The sequence below is a fragment of the Protopterus annectens genome, chromosome 2.part2 (genome assembly GCF_019279795.1).
Source record: "Protopterus annectens isolate FY-2018-M chromosome 2.part2, PAN1.0, whole genome shotgun sequence".
NCBI lineage: Eukaryota > Metazoa > Chordata > Ceratodontiformes > Protopteridae > Protopterus > Protopterus annectens.
Window position 1 is genome coordinate 1,109,444,506 of NC_056730.1, and position 27,212 is coordinate 1,109,471,717.

Sequence of the window (27,212 nt, forward strand, 5' to 3'; positions counted from 1 at the left end):
AGGAGAAAGCAAAGCTAACCAATATAACTAGAGCAGGAGCGAAGATATTTGAGGAGAAATACAGGCAAAGGAATCCGAATATGGAAAACTTCACAATACAAGGAAAAGTAGAAAAGGAGATCAGTAATGGAAGTTAAGGAAATAGAAACTGAGGTTATGGAATACCTGCAATGTGAAGGATTCATTGTAGAAAATATAATTTAGAAAGCACCACAACAGGATAGAGCAGTGGATATCCAAATTAAGGGGAAACCAGTGGAACCGGAAGCAATTGCTCAGGTGCCATATGAAGTTATTTTGGAGCCTTCCACAGGAAGCCAATATAAACATTCACTTGAAGTGGACAGCAAGGGAAGGAAAAGGAAACTGTGATGCAGTCAGTGTTGAGGAGTGATAAGCCAGTGAGTTCCCAAATGACAGAGCAACGGATGGCACAGGAAATTGAAGAGAATGTGTCACAGGAAGATGGTATAGAACTTTCTGTAGCATGCCCGCAGAAAATGGAAAACGAAAAAAATGTGCCCTCAGTTTAGAAGAAAACGAGCTAAGAGAAGAGTTGCTTGATTTAATAGAGATAGATAGACATATTAAGATCAATGAACGAAATAGACTGCAGAAGGTCAATAAAACCCAAAAAGTCAGAAGTCTGATAAAACAAATAAACACTGATTAGGACTGTTCGCAGAGATCCGGGAAATATAACAGAAGTAAACAGAATATATTACTGTGCAGCTAAATTAATAATGCTACCACAAGAACACAGGGTAGTGAGGGAAAGGAAGGTGAGAAATCGAATACCATCATGGAAGTATCAAACAGAGAAAACTATAAAGCAATTAAGACAAGAGGTGTCACTGTTAGAAGACTACAGAAGAGGGAACAGATTAACAAAAGAAGGATAGACATGATAAAAGCAATGTGCAGTATAAGAACAGACCAGGATTTGTCATACACTTTCCCAAATAAACTAAAAATCTCAGCTCAAGTGGAAAACGTAGAAGATACGCAGATAAATATAAAGGAAAAAGTACAAAATAAGCAATTTATTGATGACCCACAAAAGTTTTGTAGAGAATTGGGAAACAAGGTATAAAAGGAATTGAAAGACCTCCAAAAAAAGAAGAAATAGATACATTTCGGAGAAGTATCTATGAAGATCCTGTGGAGCATAAAGATGCTAAATGGATAGAAGAAGTAAAACAAAGATTAAGAAGTTTAAAGGTACAGTATATGAAATGGGATGAAGTAACAGCCAGAGAGATTGAAACAAAGTTAAGAAAAGCCTCAAATTGGAAAACCCCAGGCCCAGATGCAGTGCCTAACTTTTTGTTAAAAGTATTAACATCTTTGCATGAAGATTTAGCCATGAGTAAGAACTATTTATATGTGCACACCAAACAGACACCAACCTGGCTAACAACAAGAGTGAAGCTGCAAGCTACCCTAAAAATTATAGACCAATAACTTGCCTTCCAATGATGCATGAACTATACATGGGAATTGATGCTGACAGAGTTTCTAGTCATTTAGAAGTAGAACAGTAGAACGAAAGAGCAATAAATGAAAGTCATATTGAACAAAGGATCATTTGTTATTAAATAAAGCCATAGTGGAGAACTGTAAAAAAGGGGAAGAATTTAAGTATGGTGTGGATATGGTGGTATGGTGTGGATTGACTACAAAAAATCATTTGATCATATCCCCCATTCATGGATAAAAGAGTGTTTAAAAATATATACGCTGCAACCTACACTGATCGACTACATTAAAGTGACCATGAAACAGTGACAGACCACTTTGCAATTAAGCCATGATAAAGGACAAATTATTATCCCTGAGATAAAAATTCATAGGGGGTATTCCAGGGTGACTCTCTGTCACGGCTGCTATTCTGCCTTCCCTTTAACTCATTAAGCTGTCTACTTAACAGCTTAGGCCATGGCTATATGGCACCAAGAAAACAACAAAGTGTAAAGACTTCTCATCTTCTCTCTGTCAATGATTTAGAACTGTGTAGATCATTAGATGAGGAACTGAAAGCACAACTGCAAGTTGTGAAAACTTTTTGGTCATTTGGTCTTGATAAATGTGCAAAAGCAACTTTTAAGGCGGGAAAACTGCAATACCAGGAAACATCAGTTTGGGACAAGAAATGTGATATAAAAGAACTTGAGCAAGAGGGACTGTGTAAATATTTTTTGATTAAGGATCAACAATAAAACATGAACAAATGCAAATAAAACTTAGTAAGGAATACTTTAGAAAACTTAAATTAATCCTGAAAACAGCGTTGACATCTAGGAACAAAATCCAAACTGTAAACCAAGTTGCTGTTCCTGTCCTAACTTACAGTTTTGGAGTGATTGACTGGCCCCAAAATGTGTTCGATAGATTAGATAGGAAAACAAGAAGGATGCTTCATGCTCACCAAATGATTCATAAAAATCAGTGCATACCAAGATTATATATTCTCCGTTCTGAAGGAGGGATGGGCCTCCTTGAAATTGATTACATGTATAGATCTACAATCATGGGACTCCATACATATCTGCTAAGCTCACAAGACCCAAACGTAGTGAAAGTTTTGAAACATGAGGAGAATAAATCTAAGATGATTTCTCTGCTTAATCTAGCAGAAGCATATCGGCATTAAGCAGGAATGGAAATCAAACCAGAAGTAGATAAAAATCAGACTGCAACTGAATGTGCCAAAAAACAAAAGAAATAATACAAGGTGAAGGACCAGATGAGAAGGCAAGAAATGTGGAAAATGCTATGTAGTTGCAAGTATAGAAAACTCCAGGAAGAACCTCGTGTTGATCGGGAACGAATGCAGGAATGATTAAGGAGAGGCAAATTCAAACCAAGAGTTCCTAGTCTTCATAGGTGCATCACAACAGCAGGAGCCATTTTGAAACCTTCTTTCCCCTTCATGCTACTGAGCATCTGCTGCTCTGTGTAAGCCCTAGTGGATTTTACCCTGCGGTTTTCTCCTGGCCACAGTACAGGCAGCACAGGTTTGAGGACCTTAACAGATACCCTGCAACTCTAACTATCTGTCCGGAAGCCACCATTTTAAGCTTAAAATAATACCACTGAAGTATGTGTCCTGGTAAATAACTACTACATAAGCTAATCTTTTAATTAATGCTAGACTTTATAAGCACAACAAGAATTTACAGTGTTTTTTTGCTAGTCACCATGAAAAGCAGACGCCAGCAGCTCCTATCCTTTCTCTTTGGTTACCCACTATCCTCATACTGTTTCTGTGTATATTCTCCTGTTCTGCACTTTACTCTTCCCTGAATTCATTTCTAGCCTCACTCATAATTGCCTTTCCTAGTGCACCTGCCCTATTTTACTGTCTTCAGTCTCTTACATAGTAATTTTTTTTAATGTTTTGCCCTGCTTTTAGCTGCTAGTAATACCTCTCTCTCCCCCTGCAAAGCCCCTCTCTATTGTAGCTTATTTTAACCATACAGCACTGGGTTTCCTTCAAGTAAATCTACTTGTGTAGCTTGAGGACAGTGTCCTTTTGTAAGCTTACTTCTGTTCATATTTTGTTTCTTTTTCTTTTATTTCTGGTGACTATACCTTTAGAAACGTTATATCCTTGTCTCTCAAGCTAGTTTTTCACTATCTTTTCTGATTGTTTCTATGACTTCACCTTGACCAGGGTGCTAGCCTCACTATGCTCGGGCTCACTTCGCTCCCCTACCCTACCCCCATTCCCACCCACCTCCATTACAATTACCTTTATACCTAAGTATCCCTCCCCTTCCTGTCTCACTGGCCACTACAGTTCCACTTCCTGCCTATTGCCACAACAACCTTACTATTCTGTCAATCTTGTCAACACCACCTCATCTATACCACTGTCTCTCTACCTGCTCTATCTGACCATATTTTATTCCAACATGTATTATTTTCTAATATCTTCTACACTACTCCATCTCCACCTCTTACCACTCCAATCTCTCTGACCCACTCCTATGTTCACCAACATCTCACTCATACAACATATATCCAACTACTTCATCTTTTACTATCTCCCCTAATCTCTTTGCTACCTCTGTCTCAAGTCTATATAAACTATCCATAATACAGGTTTTTAAACCTTCCCACAAAGCTAAGTCAAAACTATACAAACTCCATCTAGCATCTGCTACACACTCTCTCCTCACTAAAAACCTACTTTGTTCTGGAGATATCCATCCCAACCCTGGCCCCTCTTCTCTACGAAAAACTACCTCTACACTGCCCTCATCTTACTCCTTTAACAGTCACCAACCTCAGTCACAACAGTCATCTCCATCCAAATACTTAACTATTTACTCATTGAATATTCAGAGTCTAGCAAATAAAGTCACTGAGCTGCTCTCATGGATAGCTCTCAATACCCCTCACATCCTCTCCCTATCTGAAACCTGGCTCAAGCCACACATCTCAAATAGTGAAATACTCCCACCAGGTTATAATATCTTCTGATCTGATAGACCTGTAAAAAAAGGAGGTGGCGTGGCCATCCTCTACTCAAACATTCTTAACCTCTCATCATACCCTTCCCCAATTCCTGACTTCCTCCCAGCTGAAATCATCATCCTTAACTGCCATCTGAATCCCCACAAAAAACTTGCAATTGCCTCTACCTTTCTCCTGGTAACAATCTGCCCATTCTTGAAAACATCCTATCCTGGTTCTCCCACAACATACCATATGAGACACTTATCCTTGGTGATGTCAGCATTGATTGGTCCAAACTCACAACTGACTCCCCCCAACTCAGTATCCACCTACACGGTTTCCACCAACTTATAACATCTCTCACTCGCTTCCATAAAAATTCCTCTTCCAGCTCCATCATAGACTGGATCCTTACCAATTCCCCCCACCAATACCACAATCCCACCACCTTACCTCACTCCGTCAGTGATCATCTCCCTACCACAATTTTAAGACACTACTCCCTTATTCCTAAACCCCACCTTATCAAAGACTGTCGAAAACTATCAACTTTCAATTCATCCCAATTTAACTCCATTCTCCACAACATAGATTGGTCCATTCTAAAACACCTCCCCCTAAACGATGCTGTAAGCACTTTCAATAGCATCTTCATGAATACTCTAAACTCCTTAGCTCCCTCTAGGAAGATCAGAGTAAAATCAAACCATGCTCCCTGGCTCTCCAAAGAGACTAGGTCCCTTATGAAACAATGAGATCATGCTTGGAAAACCTGGACTAAAACTAAACAACCACCTTTTCTTCAAAAATACAGGCAACTGAAGAACCTTGCAAAAAACATACAACTAATGACAAAAAGTTATACTATAGCTCTGCTCAGCTTAACAACAAATCCAATCCTCAAATATTTTGGTCACCTCTCAACAACATCCTCTATCCTGGAAAGCCCTCTAATCCCTCCCCATACCCTAACTCTTCCTCTCAGGAAACAGCTACCCTCCTGAATAAACACTTTATCTCTTCCATCCAAAATCTGGTAACCTCTAAGCCAAACTCTACTTCGACACCCACCTCTCCAAGTCCCACTAACACAACTTTATTTTCTTTTGAGCCAGTTCCCATTACTTACATCAAATCTGTACTACTCAAGCTAAAACCTTGCTCTCCTTCCACTGACCATCTATCTCCTACATTCCTCAAACTTGCTGCTGACTCAATTGCCTATCCTGTATCTATACTAATTAATCGATCTATTCTGGAATCAACTGTCCCCACCCTTTGGAAATCTTTCTTCACTATCCCTCTTCATAAAGGTGGAAACTCCACTGACCCCTTAAACTACCGACCCATTGCCATTCTGTCCCCCCTCTCCAAGATATTAGAAAAATGCATTCACTCACAGCTTCTCAATCACCTCCTCACACACCACTTACTTACTCCTACCCAACATGGATTTCGTCCTCACCACAGCACCACCACTGCCCTCCTCTCCTTCACTCATATCATTGCAGAGGCCCTAGACAACAATAAACTAATTTTCTGTCTCTTCCTAGATCTCTCAAAAGCCTTCGATACTGTCTCTCATCCTCTACTACTATCCAAACTCGCAAATCTCCACCTATCCCCCCCTGCACTTGCTTGGTTTACTAATTACTTATCTGGCAGGGAACAATCTGTCAAATGGCTCTCATCCTCCTCACCTTTCCTTCCCATCTCCACTAGTGTTCCCCAAGGCTCCATCTTGGGACCCCTTTTGTTTAACATCTTCACCAATGATCTTTACACCTCATGCAAAGAATCCTCCCTTATTCAGTATGCCGACGACTCCACACTTATATCCATCTCAAATAACATTCCTGAACTACACTCCCTGACCCAGCAAGCCCTACTATCCACTGAACAATGGCTCTCTCACAACCTATTGATCCTAAATCCCAAAAAGACCAAACTCCTACTTTTCCTTCCCTGTTCTCTTTCTCATCACAAAACCTCCTTTTTTATTACATCTTCTAACAATACAAATATCCAACCTGGCACCCACACAAAACTCCTAGGGGTCATTATCGATGACAAACTCAAGTTCAACCTACACATACTCCAATGTATAAAAAAAGCAAACCAGAAAGTAGGTCTGCTATATCAGAACAAAAAATTCCTAACCCCTGAATCTAGACTTACCCTGGGCCAGGCACTCCTCCTCCCCTCCCTCTTATACGCCGCCACAGTTCTTACCAATATCCAGGCCTCCACTCTAAACAAACTGCAACAGACTTACCATAAAATAGCCAGATTCATTACTAACTCCCCATACAACTCACACCACTGCATTTCTTTAAACTCTCTTCAATGGCTTGAACTTCCCCAGTTTCTGCTATCTTATCAGTTTCATATGCTACACTCTATTCTTTATAAACCCTCCTTCTATCCATCTCTATCTTCCTTAGTCTCCATCTACATCCCATCCCAGACCCTCCGTACTTCTAACCAACAATTACTTGATATCTACCACCCAAAAAGGTCAGTAGGCAAACTACTCTACAAACACTCCCTAGCACATGCTTGGAACAAACTTCCCCTTGACTTACGTTCAATCTGCCACACCTCACACTTTAAAAATGAACTAAAAGCTTATTTTCTCAATTCCAGAACCTGCCCTTGCCATGACCCTACCTAGTCTTCCTTCCCTTTATTTACCCTCAAAAGGACCATAATTAGTACCTCATTACACCTCTCTCTCCAATGTGTCTACTATGCATTTGCACAATTTTATACAAACAAAAAATGTTAATTGTTAACCTATTGAACTGTATCAATGTAAAATTGCTACTTAGCTTCTTTTTAATGCAACTTTAACTTTATGCATGTATCCCAACATATGTGAATCGTTTTGCTATAACTGCTATTATATCAATATTGTTTAAAATTGTACTTGTTTTAAAATGTATTACTGGAGCTTTTTTCTTCGGGTCTCCACTGAAAATAGGCCACAAGCCCAGTTGGACAAACCAGGTTAACAAATGTCAATAAATAAATAAATAAAATAAAAAATATTGGCAGCTGAAGATAGTGGGCTATGTACACACTGGTTTTCAAAATCCATTGAACATGTGGGAGAAACAAACAAATATAGATTTTGTAAAACCAAATTGGAAACAGTTGTACATCTTGTTGCTGGTTGTGACGTACTAATGGCAGAAGGGACTGTATACTGAAAGGCATAATAATGTGGCAAGACTGTTGCATTGGGGATTCTGCAAACATTATGGTATTGAAGTGGCTGAAAAACACTGGAAACATGAGCCACAAAGCATCATAGAACATGATAAAGTTTACATCACATGGGATCACCCATTACCAACAGTTCAAAAGATAGATGCTAGAAAACCAGATATAGTGGTCTATGAAAAGAAGAGAAAATTATTAATCATTGAAATCGCCACACCCAGTGACTACAGTGTCTTGTGCACAGAGACACAATGTAATAAAATATCAAGATCTGCTGCCAGAAACAAGAGCAGTGTGGAAGAGATACCCAGACACTTCCAATAGTAGTAGGAGCAACAGGTCTTATAAAAAAGAATCTACAATCGCATTTAGATATGTTACGAGTACGTGTAACCCCATACGAATTGCAGAAGGAGTCATTACCGGGCACATTGCGGGTGCTGCGAAGAGCACTTTTGGCTGACATCAAAGATTGAAACAATTCAAATTTCATGAACTTTAATTGCACTTTGACTTGGGAATGGGATCCATTTCTGTCATGGTATTAGAAACCCAAAATATCTGGAAAAATTAAAAGAGGCAGAAACCTTTCTCACCACATGCTGTTAAGAAACAGAAGTAACTTGGCATCTCTGCATTTCTTAAATTGCATGAAAAAATTGAATTGACAGCTTGCACTAGGTAAGGCTTAGCTAAGGTATCCTTGCAGCATCCCTTTCAGTGTTGCTTTTGTGAGCTGTATCTACCTTCCTCAAGTCTATAGTCCATGTCTTGCACAGCCTTATTGTCTCAAAGAGATGGAGATCACCTCCACTTAGTGAGGATTTGATCTTATTTTGATCTACCACAGTGGTTTTGGACTAGAGGTCTGGGAAAGTGCATTCTCAGAATCCACTCTTGAGGTATGAGCCAGGCTACCTGGACCACCCCTCCTGTGACCAGTCTGCTTGTGACTGGGTACATCTAGCAACATCTCATGGAACAGCCCTTAAAGTCACTTGATCATGGACTGTAAATATTATGGCCTGGGAATTATCATAGGAGTGCGTGTACTCCCTAAGTCTGTCCCCACTGAGTTTGAATCACTGGGTTGAGCTCTCACCAGGTTCTGTGTCTTAGGCTCTTGAAATCAAATGCTTGTTTGATTATCAATGGAAGCCTCAGTCATTGGTGTAGGAACTCTGGTGCCAGGCTTGATGCCGATCTCTTTCCTTTGTGGACTGACTTGGCTTGATTGCAGCTCCATATTGGTTCTGCTCTGCCTGATACCCGGTGCATGTCTGTTCCACACTTACATTTGCATAAGCCTGTGTGTAGTCCGCTGTTTGGGGTTATTGGAGGACAAGGGGCTTCTGCCTTGCCTGGATCATTGCATTTTCTTTTCTTTTATATGATTTAATCCTTTTGTTTGGTTTGGAAAGAAGTAGAGTATAAATGATCCAGTTATATTCAAATTCTGCATGGTTTTCAGATGCTGTGAGACATTGTTCCAAGTGATGTACTGCACTTTGAAGAAAGTTTTGATACTTTATTGTTGGTTGTTACATGATTAATTACAAGTCGTAATAGTTTTCCTGTTAGGGAGACCCTCTTCCAAACATGGACTATTAACTCAAATTTTAATGAGCTAATGTAGGGTAGAACTGTTTTTCTTTTTTTTTTCTTTTTTTTTTCCTAAAATAAACTTGAATTTACTGTAGTCAAAAATGTATATCCATTTTTTTAATGCAGGTATCATAACAGTAGTTGATGCAAAATACGGAATGCGGGTAAGTTGCCCAACATTTTGTTAATGGATTATTTAAGTGATAATTTGTCATATGCATACAGTTGTATATCATGGAAGTACAAGTGTTTATATTATCTGTTTTTTTTTTTTTTGGTGGGGGGGGGGGTCATCACTTTTGTGACTCTGAACTAGATGTAAACTAAAAACTGAAATACTAAAATGTGGCCAGAAGTGTTTCTAGGGAGGAGATGCACAGAAGGGGAATTTAGGGGAGATATGTTGCATTGTCTGACCACATTTTGTCCTCACTCTGCACTGCCTTTGTGTGTGCAATTTCAAACTAGTTTTACCAGTTGTTGGAGTCCCCCTTGGTTTTTCTGCTGGATTTTGATTCATATTTTTCAGGCACTTGATGGGAAAAAGAAAAATAGGCAGTGATGCTTTCCCACTCGCAGAAAATTGAAGGAGTATTAAAAAGCCCTGGAAGATGCTTGTTTTTTCTTTTCTGTGGGTGGAAATGTACCTGTATACCTTTCCTTTGATAATCTGAGTCTTTTTAAATATCCAGAAGGACTCTCCAAAATAGTATTGGTACCTCTCTTTTGGCTCAAGCAACAGCGGTTCGATCTTATGAAAATAGCCAAGGGCAATTACCATAAGTTTCCTCACAGGATGGACTTAACTCACACAGAACAGGGCCTTTCTGATCCACCCAACCATCAAGTTCTTCACCTCACAGCTTGGATCATGTTATGCATCTTTCTTTTTTGTGAATGTGCACCTAGTATTAAAGGAGGTTAAAAAAGACTGTGACTAGGAAATCATATGTAGGTGCTAGGAAATCATATGTAGCTCATTTCCATGTATGATTTCATTAACAAAATAATAAGGAAGAGAATATTCTGCACACTCTGGATGTCCATAGGCATCTCATATACTGCATTGACAAGGACAATGGACTTCAGAAAGTCTTATCAATTCATTATTTCTTTTATGAAAGCAAGAAAAATGAACAGTCTATCAAAACAGGGTATTTCAAAAAATGTTTACCCTTTGCATTTACTTTTGTTATTCCTGTCATGACCAGTTACTTCTAGGCAAAGTAAAAGCCCATTCTGCCAGGACTGTGGCTAATTTTGCTGCTTTTTAGAGAGGGTAGACTCCAAAAACATTTTATAGGCTGCAAATCTGTCTCATGTAAACTGTTTCTCTATGGCTATGGCAGTGTTTGCTAGGACTGTATTTCAGGAGCTGCTGAACACTTCTGATCCTGCTTCCTTCTCCCTGTCTGTCTAAGCTTCAATATTAATCTGATATAGCTTAGGCTACTTCAGCAGTGCTGTAATGATTAACATAGTACAATTGAGTAAGTAAATTTACTTCAACAGTAAATGTTTGAACGCATCTCTGTTACAGTACAGACACCCTCTTACCTGTCCCCTCATTTTTAATGCCCGGTTGGGAGTTGTATTTTCCCATAGCTCCTAAATTGTTGGTAGGGCTCTATTCTCCTTAATTTCTGAGGTAAGAAATCTTTGTGTTTTGGTGCCTGCATCTCTGCTTTTATAGTGGCTCATTCTTGAGCTACAACGAATGATTGGTCAGGCGGAAGGTTCCCTGTAGCTTTGGAAGCTGTCTGAATGTCCATTTTTTGGCAGAATATATCTTACATATAGCTAAGGATAATGCATCCATCACATTAAGAGTATCTTTCATGCCTAAAATTGTTTTAGAGTTTACTTTGAATTAAGCCCTCAGTCTACCAGATGTTCTTCATGTTTCACTGTTGCAGTCATCACATTTGGGTTATCCTTGCCAAGGCAGCCCTCAGTCGGCCCGAATACCAGAGGCTTAGTATTTCTGGGTCGGTTGCCGTCGCTCCCAGACTGATGTCAGGTCATCACTGTTATAAACTAAGGCAGCCAACGCCATTACATCAGTGGTCATCAATGTTATAAACTAAGGCAGCCAACGCCATTACATCAGTTTTTCATGCCCTGTCAGGAGCCCTCAAGAGGGAGCTAGGTTATGGTGGAAGAACACCACCAGTAGAACGTAAATAAGTTGTTGGGTCACGGTACTATGGCAGAGTCTTCTTGTCCCAAGGGTCAGCTGTCTGCCAAGAAAAAGGCCAAAAAACTTATGTCTGATACGGCTGCTGTCCAGCCTCCTCTGGATATCTCTCTCAAGGCTAGTTAAAGCCCAGAGGATCATCCGGTGTTTGACTCGGATCCCTCTACTGTGAACTTGTAGAAGGCCGGCATGGATCTGACTTCTTGCACAATCTCTGAGGCTTTACAAATGTCTGCTTCTGACATTGAGGGGAAACCTCACCTGATTATATCCAAGAGACCAAGGGGTATTCCTCAGATCTTAGTAAGGGAGGAGATCTCTACTATGCTTATTGAATGTTGCCAGAGATCTGACCTGCGTAGGGTGTTTCTTGCGTATGTGCCACAGGAAAAGGAACAGAAAGTCACTTGGCTATCCCAACGAGAATGACAGGATTTTACTCTGGGATTATTTAATGCTTAAATGGCTTTAAAACTTTCTCAAGGGATGTCTGTGCCTGCCCCCTCCCTTGCCTTCCACTCTGCTTAAAAGACCCAGGGAATTTGATTCTTTTTGATGAGGATTTGGACTCTGGGGAAGAGTCCTTGGATTACTCTTCCCAAATCTCTTCCCTGTTGGACTGTGGTTCAGGGGAAGAGGGTTCTGTTAGACCAGGTTCCCCTTTGGATGAACTCTCCTTTATGTATACTGTTGCCTGCATGGTGGAATTTAAGTGGTATTGTTCTCAAGTTTCTCCTATTCCTAAATTTCAGAGGAATAACCCCTCTGAATCTACCTTAGTTTGCAGGCAGTCTTGCCCTCCACCTAAGGGAAAAAAAAAAGAGTTCTAAGTGTGTGCCTTCTGCTAAGTCTACTCAAACCCCTACCTTCCAGAAACCTACTTTTCAGGATAAGCTAAGTTCTGTTTGACAGTTTCCTTCCCCTTTCCCTTTGCTGGGTTCCCTTATCCCTTCATCTTTCCATTTCTCTTAAAATTAGTTAAAGATCACTACAGACTCTTGGGTTCTGTCCATTATCCGCCAAGGATATTTCATGGTTTGGAAATCCCTTCCTCCTTTTTTGGTCATCCCTCAACCTCCTCAGGAACATCTTTCTCTTTTCCCAGAGGTGCTCCACTCCATTTTGGTCCAGGACACCATTCAAGCTGTGCCTGTTGCCTAGGTAGGGAGGGGTTTCTATTCTTGAATGTTTTTGATTCCCAGAAAGGAGGGCACTTGAAGACCAATTCTGGACCTTTCCTAGCTCAACACCTTTCTCAAGATTTCTTCCTTTCGAATGTTGTCTCTTCAGACTCTTTTCCCCCAGGCCTTTCTGATCTGTTTGATCTCAGTGATGCCTACCTTCATATCCCCATCCATCCGCTTTTCAAGAAATGTTTTTCTCTGTTTCTTAATTACATTTTTTGTTTTCTGCTTTGCCCTCTCTACTGCCCCAAGTTTATTCACCAAATGCCTCGCTCCTGTCATTGCCTTTTGTAGGATGAGAAGATGTTAGATCTTTCCCTATTTGGATGATCTGCTCATTTAAGCTTCCCCACGATGCTCTGCTTCAGGATCTCCAGTTTACTATTTCCCTGCTGTAGAGTCTGGGGTTTACCATAAACCTCCAGAAATCCACCCTTACATCTTCACAGGATCATGTTATCCTTGGTTGCAGGCTTTAGACAATCCCTGAAGTGCTATTTCTGCAAGTCCCCAAGGCCCTGTCTCTTACTGCCTTTTTCCAGTCTCTTGTTCCTCTGGCTTCAATCACAGCTAGGGACTTCCTCAAAGTCATCAGGTTCTTGACTTCCACCATTTCCATGCCCCTTCTGGCCAGGCTCCACATGAGAAAGCTACAGTGATATCGCAAGTCAGTGTGTTTCCGACATTGCCACCCCCTGGACTTCCCAGTCTCGTTCCTTCCTAGTCTCAAGCTCATGCTTAAGTGTTGAATTCATCAGCTTTCTCTCAACCCAGGACTTCCTTTACAGGCTTCAATCCTGACTCCAGAGCTCTTTATGTCTCAGATAGTGGATGGGTGGCCTCCTTTGGCTCTCTCAAGCTTCAGAGTCTGTGGTCTCTTCATCAAAGCTTGGATTGCATCAATATAAAGGAGGTGAGGGCTCTGCTCCTATGTCTTCATGCTTGTCATTTTCGGCGCCTCAAACTTTTCACAGACAATACCACAGTGATGTGATATGTCAGCAAGCAAGGGAATACAAGGTCTTAACTTCTTTGCAGCCTAGCTCTTCAGGTCTGGGATGTAGCTGTTCAGTATCAATTGACTCTTCAGGTAGTTTGCATTCCCTCTGAGCACAGTCTAGTAGCAGACTGTCTGAGCAGGTCTGGCACACAAACTCACGAATGGATGCTTCACAGAGATATGTTCCTGGACATTACCCATCAGTGGGGTATTTCTCAGGTAGAACTTTGGACCTCCCCTCTGAACAGACAGCTTTCTCTACTTTAATCCAGAATCCCAAGTGTTCTGGCTTGGAAAGTGGATGCCCTGTCTTTTCCTTGGAAGAGGGTGTTTCTGTACACCTTCCCTCATGTTCCTCTGTTATCACATGTCTTGCACAAGACCAAACAGGACTGTCCCAAAATTTTGAACGTGACTCCCTTTTAGCCCAGACAACATTGTTTTCCCCCTCCTTTCTCACTTGACCAGGAGTAATCACCACAAGTGATATCACCGGGTGGATCTTCTCACATAAGACAAAGGGATATCTTATCCATCTTGTCCATCTTCACTTGTCCACTCTTCAACTGACACTGTGGGCGATAGGGTTTTGATCCCTTTTTAGACACCTGTTTTCTGAGGATGTGTTTTGGGTCTTGCAAGAAGTCAGGAAACCATTTGTCCAAATGGAAAAAATGTTCTGTCTGGTGCCTCTTTTGCCATCAGGATCCCCTATCTGTGGAGGTTTCTCCGGTTCTCTCTTGTGTGTGATTTCTTCAGTGCTGGGTTAGCTTATTCTTCAGTAAAAGCTCACCTGTCAGCAATTTCTGCTGGTCTGCCCTTGCCGTCTCCTCTGACCCCTAGATTTGAGGTTAAGCAAGTTGTTAAAGGAGTCCTTCATATTAGGCCTCCCAGGAAGCCATTTCTGCCTTTTTTTGGACCTCAGTTTTGTACTTGAAAAATTAACTCAGGCAGCTTTTGAACCTGCTTGCTCAGCTTCCTTGCAGCATTGTACTTGGAAGACTGTTGTTTTAGCCATCACTTCAGTGAAGAAAATGTCAGAACTTCAGGCTCTTATGTTCCTCCTTTCTTAATTTTTCACAGAGACTCTTCATACTTATCCTTCTTGTATGCCCAGTATAGTCAGTGAGCTGCCCTTAATCAGTCTATTCATCTTCCTTCCTTTTTTCCTTCTCCACAATCTGCCAGTGAGGTTCTTCACACATTGGATTTGCATAGACAGATCTGATATTATTTGGATAAAACTTAAGTTAATCGCAAGTCTGAGCACCTTTTTTGTTTTCTTTTAACCCAGGTCTTTGGGTTTGGCTGATGTTCTTCGTGTTTCACTGTTGCAGTCATTACATTTGGGTTATCCTGCTGGCAGGTTGCCCTCATTCGGCCTGAATTCCAAAGTCTTGGGTCCTGTGTCGGTTGCTGTCGCCTCTTCCCTGACGTCAGGTCATCAAGGGTATAAAAGATGCAGCCAACGCCATTTTATTCAGTCTTTCTTGCCACGCGATGCCCGAAGCAGAAGCAGTTCGCAAGTGTTGGTCGGCCGACTCCTGAGATTTTCGTGTTCGAGTTTCAGATTCGAAGTCTTCATTAAAAGCTAAGTACCCAGTTGGGGAAACATTTTCTTGCTCCTGACCAATGTCAGAAAAAGTTAATAATTGCATTTCTTGTGGGAAGCAAATACCTCATAAGGACTTTCATTCTTACTGTATTCCTTGCCTAGGCCCAGACCACGACGTTGCTAGTTGTCGGTGTTGTGCTAGATTTAACCAACGCACTATTAAGCATCGGTACGATTTTGCATTAAGCTATTTTGGGTGAAGATTTAATTATACAATGTCATCGGATAGCCATCCGACTACCAGAGTTCTCAAAAAACACAAAGAAAATGAAAAAGACAGGCAACCGAGGTCCAAAACCGACGACGAAGCTTCTCCTAAGCAAGTCGCCAGTTCTCAGTGAGGCGTTTTCGCAGCCCCTGACACCCGCTACTTTAGAGTCGCAGGCTGCTACCGACTCCCACGTGGAGTCGGCCAGGCCGCAGGAAACTCAAGGTATTGGAGCCTCAGAGATTATTCCCTCAGATGGGTCCAGAGCCGCTGAGCAGGCATTGGCTTCTGAGGGTGTATTCAGACCTAAACAATTTTATATTAAACCGACTTCAAAGACAAAGACTAAAACACCTTTAAAGGCAAAGAAGCAAGTTCACCAGCCACAAGGACAGGCCTCCATGCCCAAAAAACAGATGCTCAAAATGGCCGAAGACTTAATTACCTTGATCAGGGGTTCCCATCCCCCTCCTGATAAGAGGCCTAGGCAAGAGACAGACTTTGAATCTTCAGATCAGGTTTCCATTTCTTCTGATTCCTCTTCTGATCAGGAATATTCTCTTCCTCCCATGAGGATTCTGATGCTGAAGAATCAATTCCTTCAGCTTCTCCTCCTGAGGACTACTCTTTTGGGGAAACCTTGCATACCATGAGGGAGCACTTCCACTGGGAGAGCCAAGATTTTTCAGAATCTAAGAAAAGGCTCAGAGACTTCCTTTTACTTCCTCAACACAGGCCTCTAGCTATTCCACCTGTGTTGGACATTGTAGATGTGTTCTCAAGAGTCCAGATTGACCCCTGACTCTTTACCTCCAGCTCCTGTTAAGCCAGACAGATACTACAGGGTCAAGAATTGTACTGGATAGTACTAACTTCAACGATAATCTGAATGAACGATATCCAAACTGCCCAAGATGTTAAAAGCAGGTTTATTCCAAACGCATAAAAACAGTGAACACTCCAAAATAGCAGCACCAAAATCACCAATAACCCAGGTTTCGTCCCAAGGAAATGACTTCATCAGATTGGTGACATAGTACCACTAATATATACTAAAACACATTAAACAATTACACTTAATTGACACTTAATTAATTTAGTTTGAGTTGAAAACCAAACCCTAAAAGCACCAGCTTCTGCCTATGTTTGCTTCATTGATTTACTTTTACAAAGTTAATACATACTACATAAGCCTAGCTATGGTGTATGTAAAAAATAATATACATGCCTGAAAAATATATATATATAAAAAATGTAAGTCATCCTACACTTGTATATATAGTTATTTATTCTAAAAGCATGTGTATTGTGTGTATGTAAATGTTAATTTAAAATTTAAAAACATTTTTTTGTGGTTACAATTACTTCAATATGTATATAGAATATATAAATAATAACCTCTTCACACACTACTGATATTCAACAGTTAAAAATTAAATATTTTGAATATTTCTTATTTTAAGCCAAGGCTTGATTGAAAGAAATTCATTCAAGCCTGGGTTATTACATGCGTCCAGCCTAAGTTGCCAGATAAGCTCGCTCATGTCTAAATGGAACTGGGTAATTCTACCTTGTAGGTCATAAATCACCTGCTGTATCACACAAAACTTAAAGGTGTGGCTACCATTGGTCATAATGTGTCTCGCTAGGGCATTTACAGATTTTTTATGTTGTATGTCTAACATATGTTCTTTTATCCTATCCCTAAACCTTCTACAGGTTTTTCCAACATAGAATGCCCTGCATTGTTGACACTTAGCCAAATACACCACATTTTTAGTAAAACAATCAAAATGACCATTAATTACAATGTCACAGTTGTTAACAAAAATTTTTTGTCCCGTTGTCCAAATATGTTTACATGTAGTGCATCTTCCACACTTATAGTTACCTTTGGGTTTATTACTAATATTATTGCTGTCGGCCATACCCCTTTCAAAAATATCTTTCAATGACCAATCCTTTCTATGTACAAATTTAGGCTTAAGTAAAAAAAGCCTTTGTTCCTCCTTGTGTTTGTGAAAAATATCCCAATATTTCATAACAATATTGACTATGAACTCAGTGTCCCTGTTGTACCTTAAAATATATAAAATGGTGTCATTACCAAATGTATTATGCTCCCTATGGTGGGTAGAATATCCATACTGATCTACGTCCGATAATATAATTGGAACCATAATCTTGTTCCTTTTAAAAACAATTTCCTTTTTCAGGTCTTCACATAACCTGTTTGGGTACCCTCTATTGAGAAACATTCCTATTACAGAATCTAATTCGTTCTCAAAGTCCACAGTATCACTAACCATTCATACTACTCGGACCATCTGCCCTTTAACTATGGCTTTCTTCTGATGGTTGGGGTGCCAACTATCGTAATGTAAATACGAGTTTGAGAAGGTAGGTTTCCTATATATAGTTGATTTCACTCTATGTTCTTTCTTGTCATATATTAAACTAACATCCAAAAAATCATCTTCTCAGTATTGGCTGAGTGTGTGAACTTCAAAAACCACACGGTATTGTTGATGTAATCTATAAAGTTGTCTAATAATAGTTTGTTTCCTGTCCAAACAATAAAAATGTCATCCAAAAATCGCATATATACATTTATGTATGGACTATATTCACTTTTGTGTACATACTCTCTTTCCCAATAGGCCATGATATAATTGGCGTAGATGGGGGCACAAGCTGCCCCCATGGCTACGCCATGAGATTGTTTAAAGTAAAGACCATCAAAATATAGGAAATTGTTTTTTAATACTAGTTCCATTAGCCTGACATATGTGTTAACTTCATCTTGTTCGTAGACCCCAGTAACATAAAGCTGTTCTTCCAGCCATTCTAACCCCACATCATGTGGAATCACACTAAATAAATTACAAACGTCTATGGTTACAAAATAAAACTTCTTTGGTATATCCCAATGTTTAATGGTTTCTAAAAAATGCCATGAGTCTTTAACTAAATGTGGTGTAACTTCAAGGCCCTTCTTTAATTTATGGTCCAAAAATTGGCTAATAAAACTCACTTTGCTACGTTTCCCATCAACAATTGGTCTAAATTTAACATTACTTAGTCCTTTATGGATTTTTGGTATTCCAAAAATAGCACTTATAACAGAATATTGATTCTGCATGAACTCATACTCACTTTCAGTAATCTCACCTTGGAATACCATATCATCCAAGACAATATCTATCTTCTGATAGGCTATGTTGATTTCATTTATACTGACTTCACTATAATTCTCTTCTAACAACATAGACATCATGATACTGTAGTAATCTTGCTTATTAGCCACCACAACCCCATTGCCCTTATCTGGCTTCATTATGCGTATACAATCCTTGTTACCAATAAACTTTAATATACTATACTCATCTTTTGTGAGATTAAGTTTACTGTCTTGCTCTCTATGTCTGTAATGTTCCCTATATTCACACTCACAAATATGTTCAAACATTGCCACATCTGGATTCATAACAGGGTTAAAAAGGCTGGATTTTTTTTTTTTTTACAGGGTCCCTGACTCATAAATTCCTTTTCAAAAACCCTTCTGCAGACCCAGAAACTATTTCTCAGAGTCCAAAAGGGGTCAAGGCTTCTACTGCAAAAAACCCTACCCCCTCTGATAGGGATTCTAGGGCTCTGGATAGATGGGGAAAAAAGATTTACACATCTGCTACTTTGGCTATAAGGGCCTTAAATTGCCAGTTTCGTATGCTAAAATATCAGCAATATATCATGACAAAGCTTAAACAGAAAATGATGGCAAATTCTGAATGTGCAGAAAACAAAAATACAAGATTTATTGCATGCAGCTGAACAATTTGGAAAGCATACTTTGCAGTGTGGTTTTGATTCTCTGGAGGCCTCCTGCAGGGCCGCTGTTACGGGTTCTGTCATTAGGAGGCATGCCTGGTTGAAAGAACAAAATCTGCCCGACCATGTTAAAGCAAAATTATTAGATGCTCCTTTACAACGTGATACCTTGTTTGGTGTTAAGGCAGAAGAGGTGTTAAAGAAAATGGAAGACAAAGCTAAATCTATGGAAACGGTCAAGGATTTCTTACAGGTACAGCCACCTAGATTTAGCAGACACTGGCCTGCAAAGAATTGGTCCTTTCCAATCTCAGACAGACCTCAAAGGGGCAGATCCAGACGCCCTAGAGGCGGATCACAGCCGCAAGGATCCTACAGGTCTAAGCAGTGGAGTGCCTCTAACTTCAAAGATGGAGAGGACAAATCACAACCATACAGGAAACAGTCCTAATGACTTCCCCCTGCCTGCACCAAGCACTTATCTTCTGGCAGCACCCTTAGGGGGAAAACTAGCACTTAATTGGCACATTATAACCCAGGACAAATGGGTTCTAGACATAGTGTCTCAAGGCTACAAGTTTCATATCCATACCCTACCAAGGGCAAACGGTTGGTCAGCCCCGACAAAAAATCAATGGGCAGAGGCTCAAAAACAAGTCGCAGCACTCATGGACATGAGGACTATTCAACCAGTGCCTCAGCAAGAGCAGGGACAAGGATTTTACTCAAGACTGTTCTTGGTACCGAGAAAGGACCAAGCATGGAGACCAATACTGGACCTATCTATTCTAAACACTTTCCTGGATATACCAAAATTCAAGATGTTGACCTTACAGCAGCTACTGCCCATGCTGGGCAGCAAGGCTTGGCTCGTAACTTTAGACCTAAAAGAGCATACCTGCATGTCCCAATCAGACAAACAAGCAGAAGATTCCTTAGATTCAAGGCTGGCTCAAAGCATTACCAATTCTCTGCACTGCCCTTTGGCTTATCTACTGCACCCAGGGTCTTCACAAAGTGCCTGGCACCAGTAATTGCATTCTGCAGACAAAGAGGAATACAAATATATCCTTACTTGGACGACTGCCTCATACAAGCAGAGAACAAGGACATTCTACTACAGCATCTGACGTTTGCGATAAGACTTATGTTAAGTTGTCAATCTCGCCTTCATTCTTGCTGGATGGGGTTCGGAGCCGATCCTCGGCTCCGACTCTACTGCTTTAGCTCGAGAACTCCTTTTACCAGCTCGAGGCAACCCTATATCCCATGATGCAAGGCGGAACATCCTCAGATCTCGTTTGCCGCTTAGCGAAAGAGGTCTCCTTTGCCAGCTGAGGTAAGTTTTTTCTTGTTAAAGAAGAAAAAGTTCAGTTAGGGGTTTATTTTTTCCCTTTAGTGATAGATTAGCCTGTACTTAGTTACAGCCCACCCTATTCCCTTCCTTTTAAACTTTTATTATAGTTTTCAGTTTAAAGTTTTAGTCAGGCCTAGTTCCCCAAGTTATTCCCTTCCTGTGTGTCTGTGTAGGGATTAAGTTGTGTGTTTGTGGGGACTGTTTGTGTCTATCCTTTTTAGGATGTCTAGAGAAGGCAAGGTCTCAGGCTTCAAGAAGTGTGACCAGTGCTGTCAGAAAATGTCCCTGACAGGCGGTCACACTTCTTGTGTGTATTGCCTGGGGCCTTTGCACCTGCAGGACTCCTGTGCGTTGTGTCATGCTTTTAGCCAGAGAGCCCTGCAGGAAAGGAGGAACAAATTAATCCTCCGAGGTTTACTTAAACCTGAAGGTTCTCCTCCTAAGTCAGGGGCAGGAAAACCTCTTAAGCCACGGTTCAGGCTACAGTGTCCAAGCCTCCTCCGGTGGCTCCGGCTCTGTTGGAGCCGCATCGCCGGCTGGAGTCGATACTTCTTCTGTTAGAGTAGTGGGTTCGGTGCCGACCGGCTCCGATACCCTGACTACTGTGGCCTTGTCGGCTCCGGCTGGAGCTGACACTTTATCATCGGGCGAGATATCCTCGGCTCCATCTGGTTCAAGGGACTTCGGCTCCGATGGCGAGATCCGGTCCGCGATTACTAAGTATTCACTCGGCCCGGGTCTCCTCTTTTGTCGGTGGAGCCATCGGAGCCGATCTTGAGATCTTCCAGGCTGTCTGACCACGATTTGGAGAGGGTGGTAAGCAGGCTGTTGAAGTCTCAGGCACTGGCCCAAATGCTCCATAGCCCGTCTCAACAGACTGATTCTTGAGATTACTCCTCCGACTCCACACCAGAGTTGGAGCTTCTTGGGACAGCGACTGTTCGATACATCCTTCGGCTCCGTCGTCTTCGGCTCCGATCTCCTCCTTGAGACCTTCCTTGGAGGGGTCCGGTCGGGTTTCCACTGTCGGCTCCGAGGGGCTAGTGGCATCGGACCCTTGTCCGACCCGCTCTCCCTCTCGGGGCTTTGTAAGCTCGGCCCGACATAGCCGACCATTCCTGTTTCTTCGAGCGGGTGTGTTCCGGTCTCCGGGAGAGGAGACTTTGAGGTGATGAGGAGTGTCCTGACATCTGAGCCTGGTCAACGGTCTATCCCTTTAGCTCCTCCTTCATCAGTGCCTGCAGATGCCTCTTGCCAGCCTCTTGCTCTCAGGCCCAGGGATCCATCGCCCCAGGTTTCCCCACTGGGAATTTCCTCCTCTTCCGAGGTTTCTCCTGATCCTGCAGGGGAACCCCTCGGAAGAGGCGTGTAAGAGGAAACACACAGACTCCCCTGAGTCTACTACATCTGATACCGACTTAGATGAGTCGGAGGGTTCCCCACGGTCCCCCTCTGAGGATGTCTCCTTTTCAGACATCCTTGAGCTCCTTAAACAGAGGTGGCCTCCATTGACCCCTCCGAGGATGAGTCGGTATACCTGGAGGCTTTTGGATCCCGACCCTCCACCTCCTGGGTGTCTCCGCCTTCGACCCACTCATGCAGGTAGTGGCTCGGAAGGCCCAGATTCTGTGGAACCTGTCCCCAGGAGACCATCCAAGTTCATCACGGCCCCTTCGGATAAACAGTTCCTGTCCAAAGGTGTCTCTGTGGATGCTATGGTGGTGGCGGCCACTAAGAAGGAACTGGCGGATCCTTCAGTGCCTGTCCATCCTCCTAATAAGGATTCTAGGACCATGGACAGGTATGGAAAGCGGATGTTTTCTTCAGCGACCTTTGCTATGCGTCGCTGAATTACCTTTGTCACTTCACCAGGCTTCAGAGATATTCTCAAGGAACTGGGAGAAGTTGTCCAGGATCCTTCTGCTGCTGGGGCTCAGGAAAAGATGGCCTCACAGCTTGCTATCCTGAATTCCATATCTAACTCCTCCATGCGGCTCATATCTTATGCGGCCGATGGAGCGAGCAGGCCACAGGCACAGGGGTTGCTCTTAGACGCCAAGCCTGGATGCGGCTGTGTAATTTTGCGGACCCCTTCACCAACACCCCTTTGACGGTTCGGCTTTGTTCGGACCTCAGGTGAAGGATACTTTGACCAGATGTGAGCAGGACGGTAAAACTCTTTCTGCCGTTGGAGTCCAGTTTTCCACTCCTTCTAGACCATATCCCAAGGGTCAGAAGGGGAAGATGTGGTTCCGTAAAGCCCAAGGAGCTACACGGACACACGTGGTCAGTTTACCCCCAGAGGCAGAGGGGTAACAATAATAGACGCCCCTAGAGGCAGGGGGTCCTCGAACCAGGGCAACAGGGAGTCTCTTCCTGAGAAGCCCTTTCAACATCCCTGAGGTGTTGCCTGACTGTCCACCCTTGGAGGCAGTCGGGAAGAATTTCGCTGTACCCAGTAGCCTGGTTATCCCTATCCCAAGAGAAGTGGGAACAGTCGATCATCTCCGTGGGTGACAAAATCCCTTGAAAGGTTTCCTACCTCTACAATCCCTTCCAGACATCTCACCCGGTCAAAGGGATTTGGCAAGACAGGAAGTTTCAAAACTCCTGGAAAAAGAGCCATCCAGACAGTGCCGGCAGACCAAGTAGGATCCGGCTTCTACTCAAGATTCTTTTGGTCCCCAAAGGACGGGAGATTGGAGACCAATACTAGACCTAAGCAGGCTAAACAAGTCTGTCAAAAGGCAAGATTCGGATGGTCACGCTTGCAATCCATTCTGCCCTTTCTGGGCAAGGACAACTGGATGTGCTCTATAGACCTTCAAGATGCGTACTATCACATAAAGATTCACAGGCGCTCCAGAAGGTTTCTCCGCTTTCGGCTGGGAGCCAGTCATTACCAATTCAGAGCACTGCCCTTTGGCCTCACTTCAGCCCCCAGAGTGTTCACCAAATGCATGGCAGTGGTCACAGCTCACCTGAGACGTCGAGGATTCCAGGTGTTTCCTTATTTGGACGACTGGCTCCTCTCCGCCACCTCCAAGCATCAGCTTCTTCGGTCCAGAGACTAGACTCTACAGCTTTGCAAGAGACTAGGAATTTCGTAAATTCGAAAAATCCTCTCTGCTGCCTTGCCAATCTATCACCTTTATAGGCGCAGAGTTAAATACCGTCAAAATGTTAGCCAGGCTAACAGATCAAAGGATTCTGGACATCCAAAAATTTGTTCAGCTTCTGTTACAAAGCAACAAGATCAAAGCCAGGTTTGTCTTGAAAGTTCTAGGCCTAATGGCTGCGGCCATTGTTCTTCTTCCACTGGCTCGCTTCCACATGCGTCTCCTGCAGTGGATGTTATTCACGCAGTGGTCGTACCACGATCTGCCCATGAGACACGAAATCTTGGTAACACAGTCGCAGGGCTCATCTACGATGGTGGATATCTTCCCTCTTCTTCATCAGGGCCGACCCTTTGTTCCCCTCCTCCAGTTGCCACAGTCACCACGGATGCCTCTCTGATCGGGTGGGGGCATTATCAGGGCAGGATGGTCCACGGACGTGGCAACCCATAGAATACCACCTGCACATAAATGTCCTGGAGATGAGAGCAGTGCTTTTAACGTTGCAAGCCCTCGACGACTTTCTTCCCACGGGGACTATTGCAGTACAGACGAACAACACGTCCGTGGTCTGGTACATCAACAAACAGGGCGGAACCAGGTCCTATCCCTTATGTCGAGAAGCTCTCAGACTTTGGCAATGGGCGATCTCTTCTCAGCGGTTTCTGATAGCAACGCACATCCCCGGCAGGTCCAACCTATTGGCGGACAGGCTAAGCAGATCTATTCTGATGCCTCACGAGTGGTCTCTCAATCAATCTGTAGTGGATCAGATTTTTCTGAAGTGGGGCACCCTTGTTGCGATCTTTTGCTACCCTCAAAACAGCAAGTGCCCAGATTACTTCACACTATTTCCTCTTCCAGGCCAACCCTTGAGAGACTCTCTAACCCAGGATTGGCCTCGGGGACTTCTTTATGCTTTTCCTCCCTTTCCATTGATTCCACAAGTCATTCAGAAAGCCACCGTTTTGAGAGCCAAATTGATCCTCATTGCTCCATATTGGCCTCGACAAATTTGGTTTCCGTCTCTACATCATCATCTTCTGGTGCAGCCCTGGCATCTGGACCCAGTTCGGATCTTTTGATCCACCAGTCGGGTCAGCAGCACCGGGCCATTCATTCTCACAACCTCACTGCTTGGTTGCTCCACTTCCTTCCTAGCCAGGCTACCAATGATTTCTGACTCAGTCAGAGACATTTTAGTGTCTTCTTTAAAGTCGTCCACTAGAACTGTTTATGCTAGCAAGTGGCGACGTTTTCATTGGGCAAACGCCAGAAATATTGATCCTTTTACCGCTCCTGTACATTCTGTTTTGGATTTCTTGGCGGAGGTTTTTCATTCAGGATCTTCGTCATCTACAGTCAAAGTACAACTGGCTGCTATTTCCAAGTATCATGTTGGCTTGCATGACAATAACATCATGTCTCATAGGTTATGCAAAGCCTTTTTAAGGAGTTTTTCTCCTAAAACCGCCTGTGAAACATCCTCCTCCGCAATGGGATCTAAACTTAATGTTGGCATCCCTAATTCTACCTCCTTTCGAACAGTCTGCTACGTGTTCTTTAAAGTTATTGACGTGGAAAACTATATTTTTACTGGCTGTTACTTCTGCAAGAAGAGTTTCTGAGATTCAGGCCCTCTGTATTCGTTCACCTTATCTGGTTTTTCATAAGGATAGGGTTTCGCTCAGAACTAACCCTTCCTTTCTTCCCAAGGTTGTATCTCAAACCAATATTAACCAATCTATTGATCTACCAGTTTTCTTTCCTAACTATTCTGACAGAGCTGAACAGAAGCTGCATTTTTGGATGTTCATCGTCAGCTCAGGTACTACTTGCATAGGACTAAACAAATTAGAAAATCAGACCAATTGTTTGTCTCCTATGCAGAAAACAGGTTAGGTCTTCCAGTTTCTAAAGTGACCTTATCTAGATGGTTGACTTCCACCATTTCCTATGTGTACTCTCTAAGGGGCAAACAACTATCTTCTAAGCCAAAAGCACATTCACCAGGAGTCTATCCACTTCTGTAGCTTTTCAGGATAGACTTCCCATTGACACTATTTGTGCAGCAGCTACTTGGGCCACGCCTCATACCTTTGTGTCTCATTACAAGTTGGATTTGGCCTCCAGAGATAGGGCCAGTTTTGGTTCCACGGTTCTCAAGAGTCTGTTCCATTGAGCCACCCGGGATACAGGTGCTAGGGCGGTCCCATCCAGCAAGAATGAAGGAGATTGACAACTTAACATTTAGAAGTTATGTACCTACCATAACGTTCCATGTTAGTTGTCTTCTCGCCTTCTTTCTCCCTCCTTCCCCTGGCCTGGGCGGATCTTGGAGAGTTCCTATTAGATTGCTTCCTCTGGAGCATTGTTATGAGGACTTCTTTTAGGAACCATGGTTCCTAATTATGTTAGGATAGTCTTTAGCAGGGTCAGTTAGCTGCCAAACGAGATCTGAGGTAGTTCCGCCTTGCATCATGGGATATAGGGTTGCCTCGAGCTGGTAAAAGGAGTTCTCGAGCTAAAGCAAGTGCCGAGTCGGAGCCGAGGATCGGCTCCGAACCCCATCCAGCAAGAAAGAAGGCGAGAGAAGACAACTAACATGGAACGTTATGGTAGGTACATAACTTCTAATTAACATGCCTAGGGTACACAGTCAGCAAAAATAAATCAAAACTAGTACCCTCTCAAGAGATAGTATTCCTGGGTGCAAGCTTAAATACAACTGCCCAGATGGCTTATCTCACTCCAGACATGCAAAGGCAACTGACTACCTATTTCAAGGAAATGGCAACAAAGGCCCAGTTATCTGCAAGACAAATTCTGCAGGCTTTGGGCTTCATGGCATCCTGCATCTTACTAATTCCATATGCAAGACTGCATATGCGGAAGATTCAGTGGTACCTAAAAAGTGTTTGGACGCAACATTGCCACAGTCTGGAAACAATGATTACTCTAATTCCCTGCCTGCTACAGGAGTTTCGATGGTGGGCAAAGGCTTGTCACCAAAACAAGGACAGCCATTCGCACTACCACCATCCAGGCAGAGCCTAATGATGGATGCATCAGATTATGCCTGGGGGGCACACATGGCAGGAAGAGTTATTCAGGGCACCTGGTCCACAAACCAAAAGCATCTACATATCAATCAAAAAGAGATGCTAGCTGTTCAAAATGCTCTGACAGCCTTCAAGGACCTACTTCACCCGGGACAACTACTGATAAAGACAGACAACACCACGATCATGTGGTACATAAACAAGCAGGGGGGGCACTCATTCTTATCCCATGTGCAGACTAGCCATGGCTTTATGGGACACAGCATTGACTTACCGAGTTCATCTGCAGGCACAATTACTGCCAGGAAAGGAAAACTCTCTGGCAGACGAACTAAGCAGAAACCTCAT

At 42.6% G+C, this 27,212-nt stretch overlaps 1 protein-coding gene across 2 annotated transcripts in view; it reads left to right on the plus strand.

Annotated features, from left to right (window-relative positions):
• CBWD3 (COBW domain containing 3) overlaps positions 1-27,212 on the plus strand; it is a 950,215-nt gene that overhangs the window by 422,303 nt on the left and 500,700 nt on the right. For both annotated transcript variants that reach the window (XM_044064329.1, XM_044064328.1), the window contains one exon: positions 9,421-9,458. In XM_044064329.1, coding sequence (XP_043920264.1) covers positions 9,421-9,458 — 38 coding nt within the window. The remainder of the gene's footprint in view (positions 1-9,420; positions 9,459-27,212) is intronic.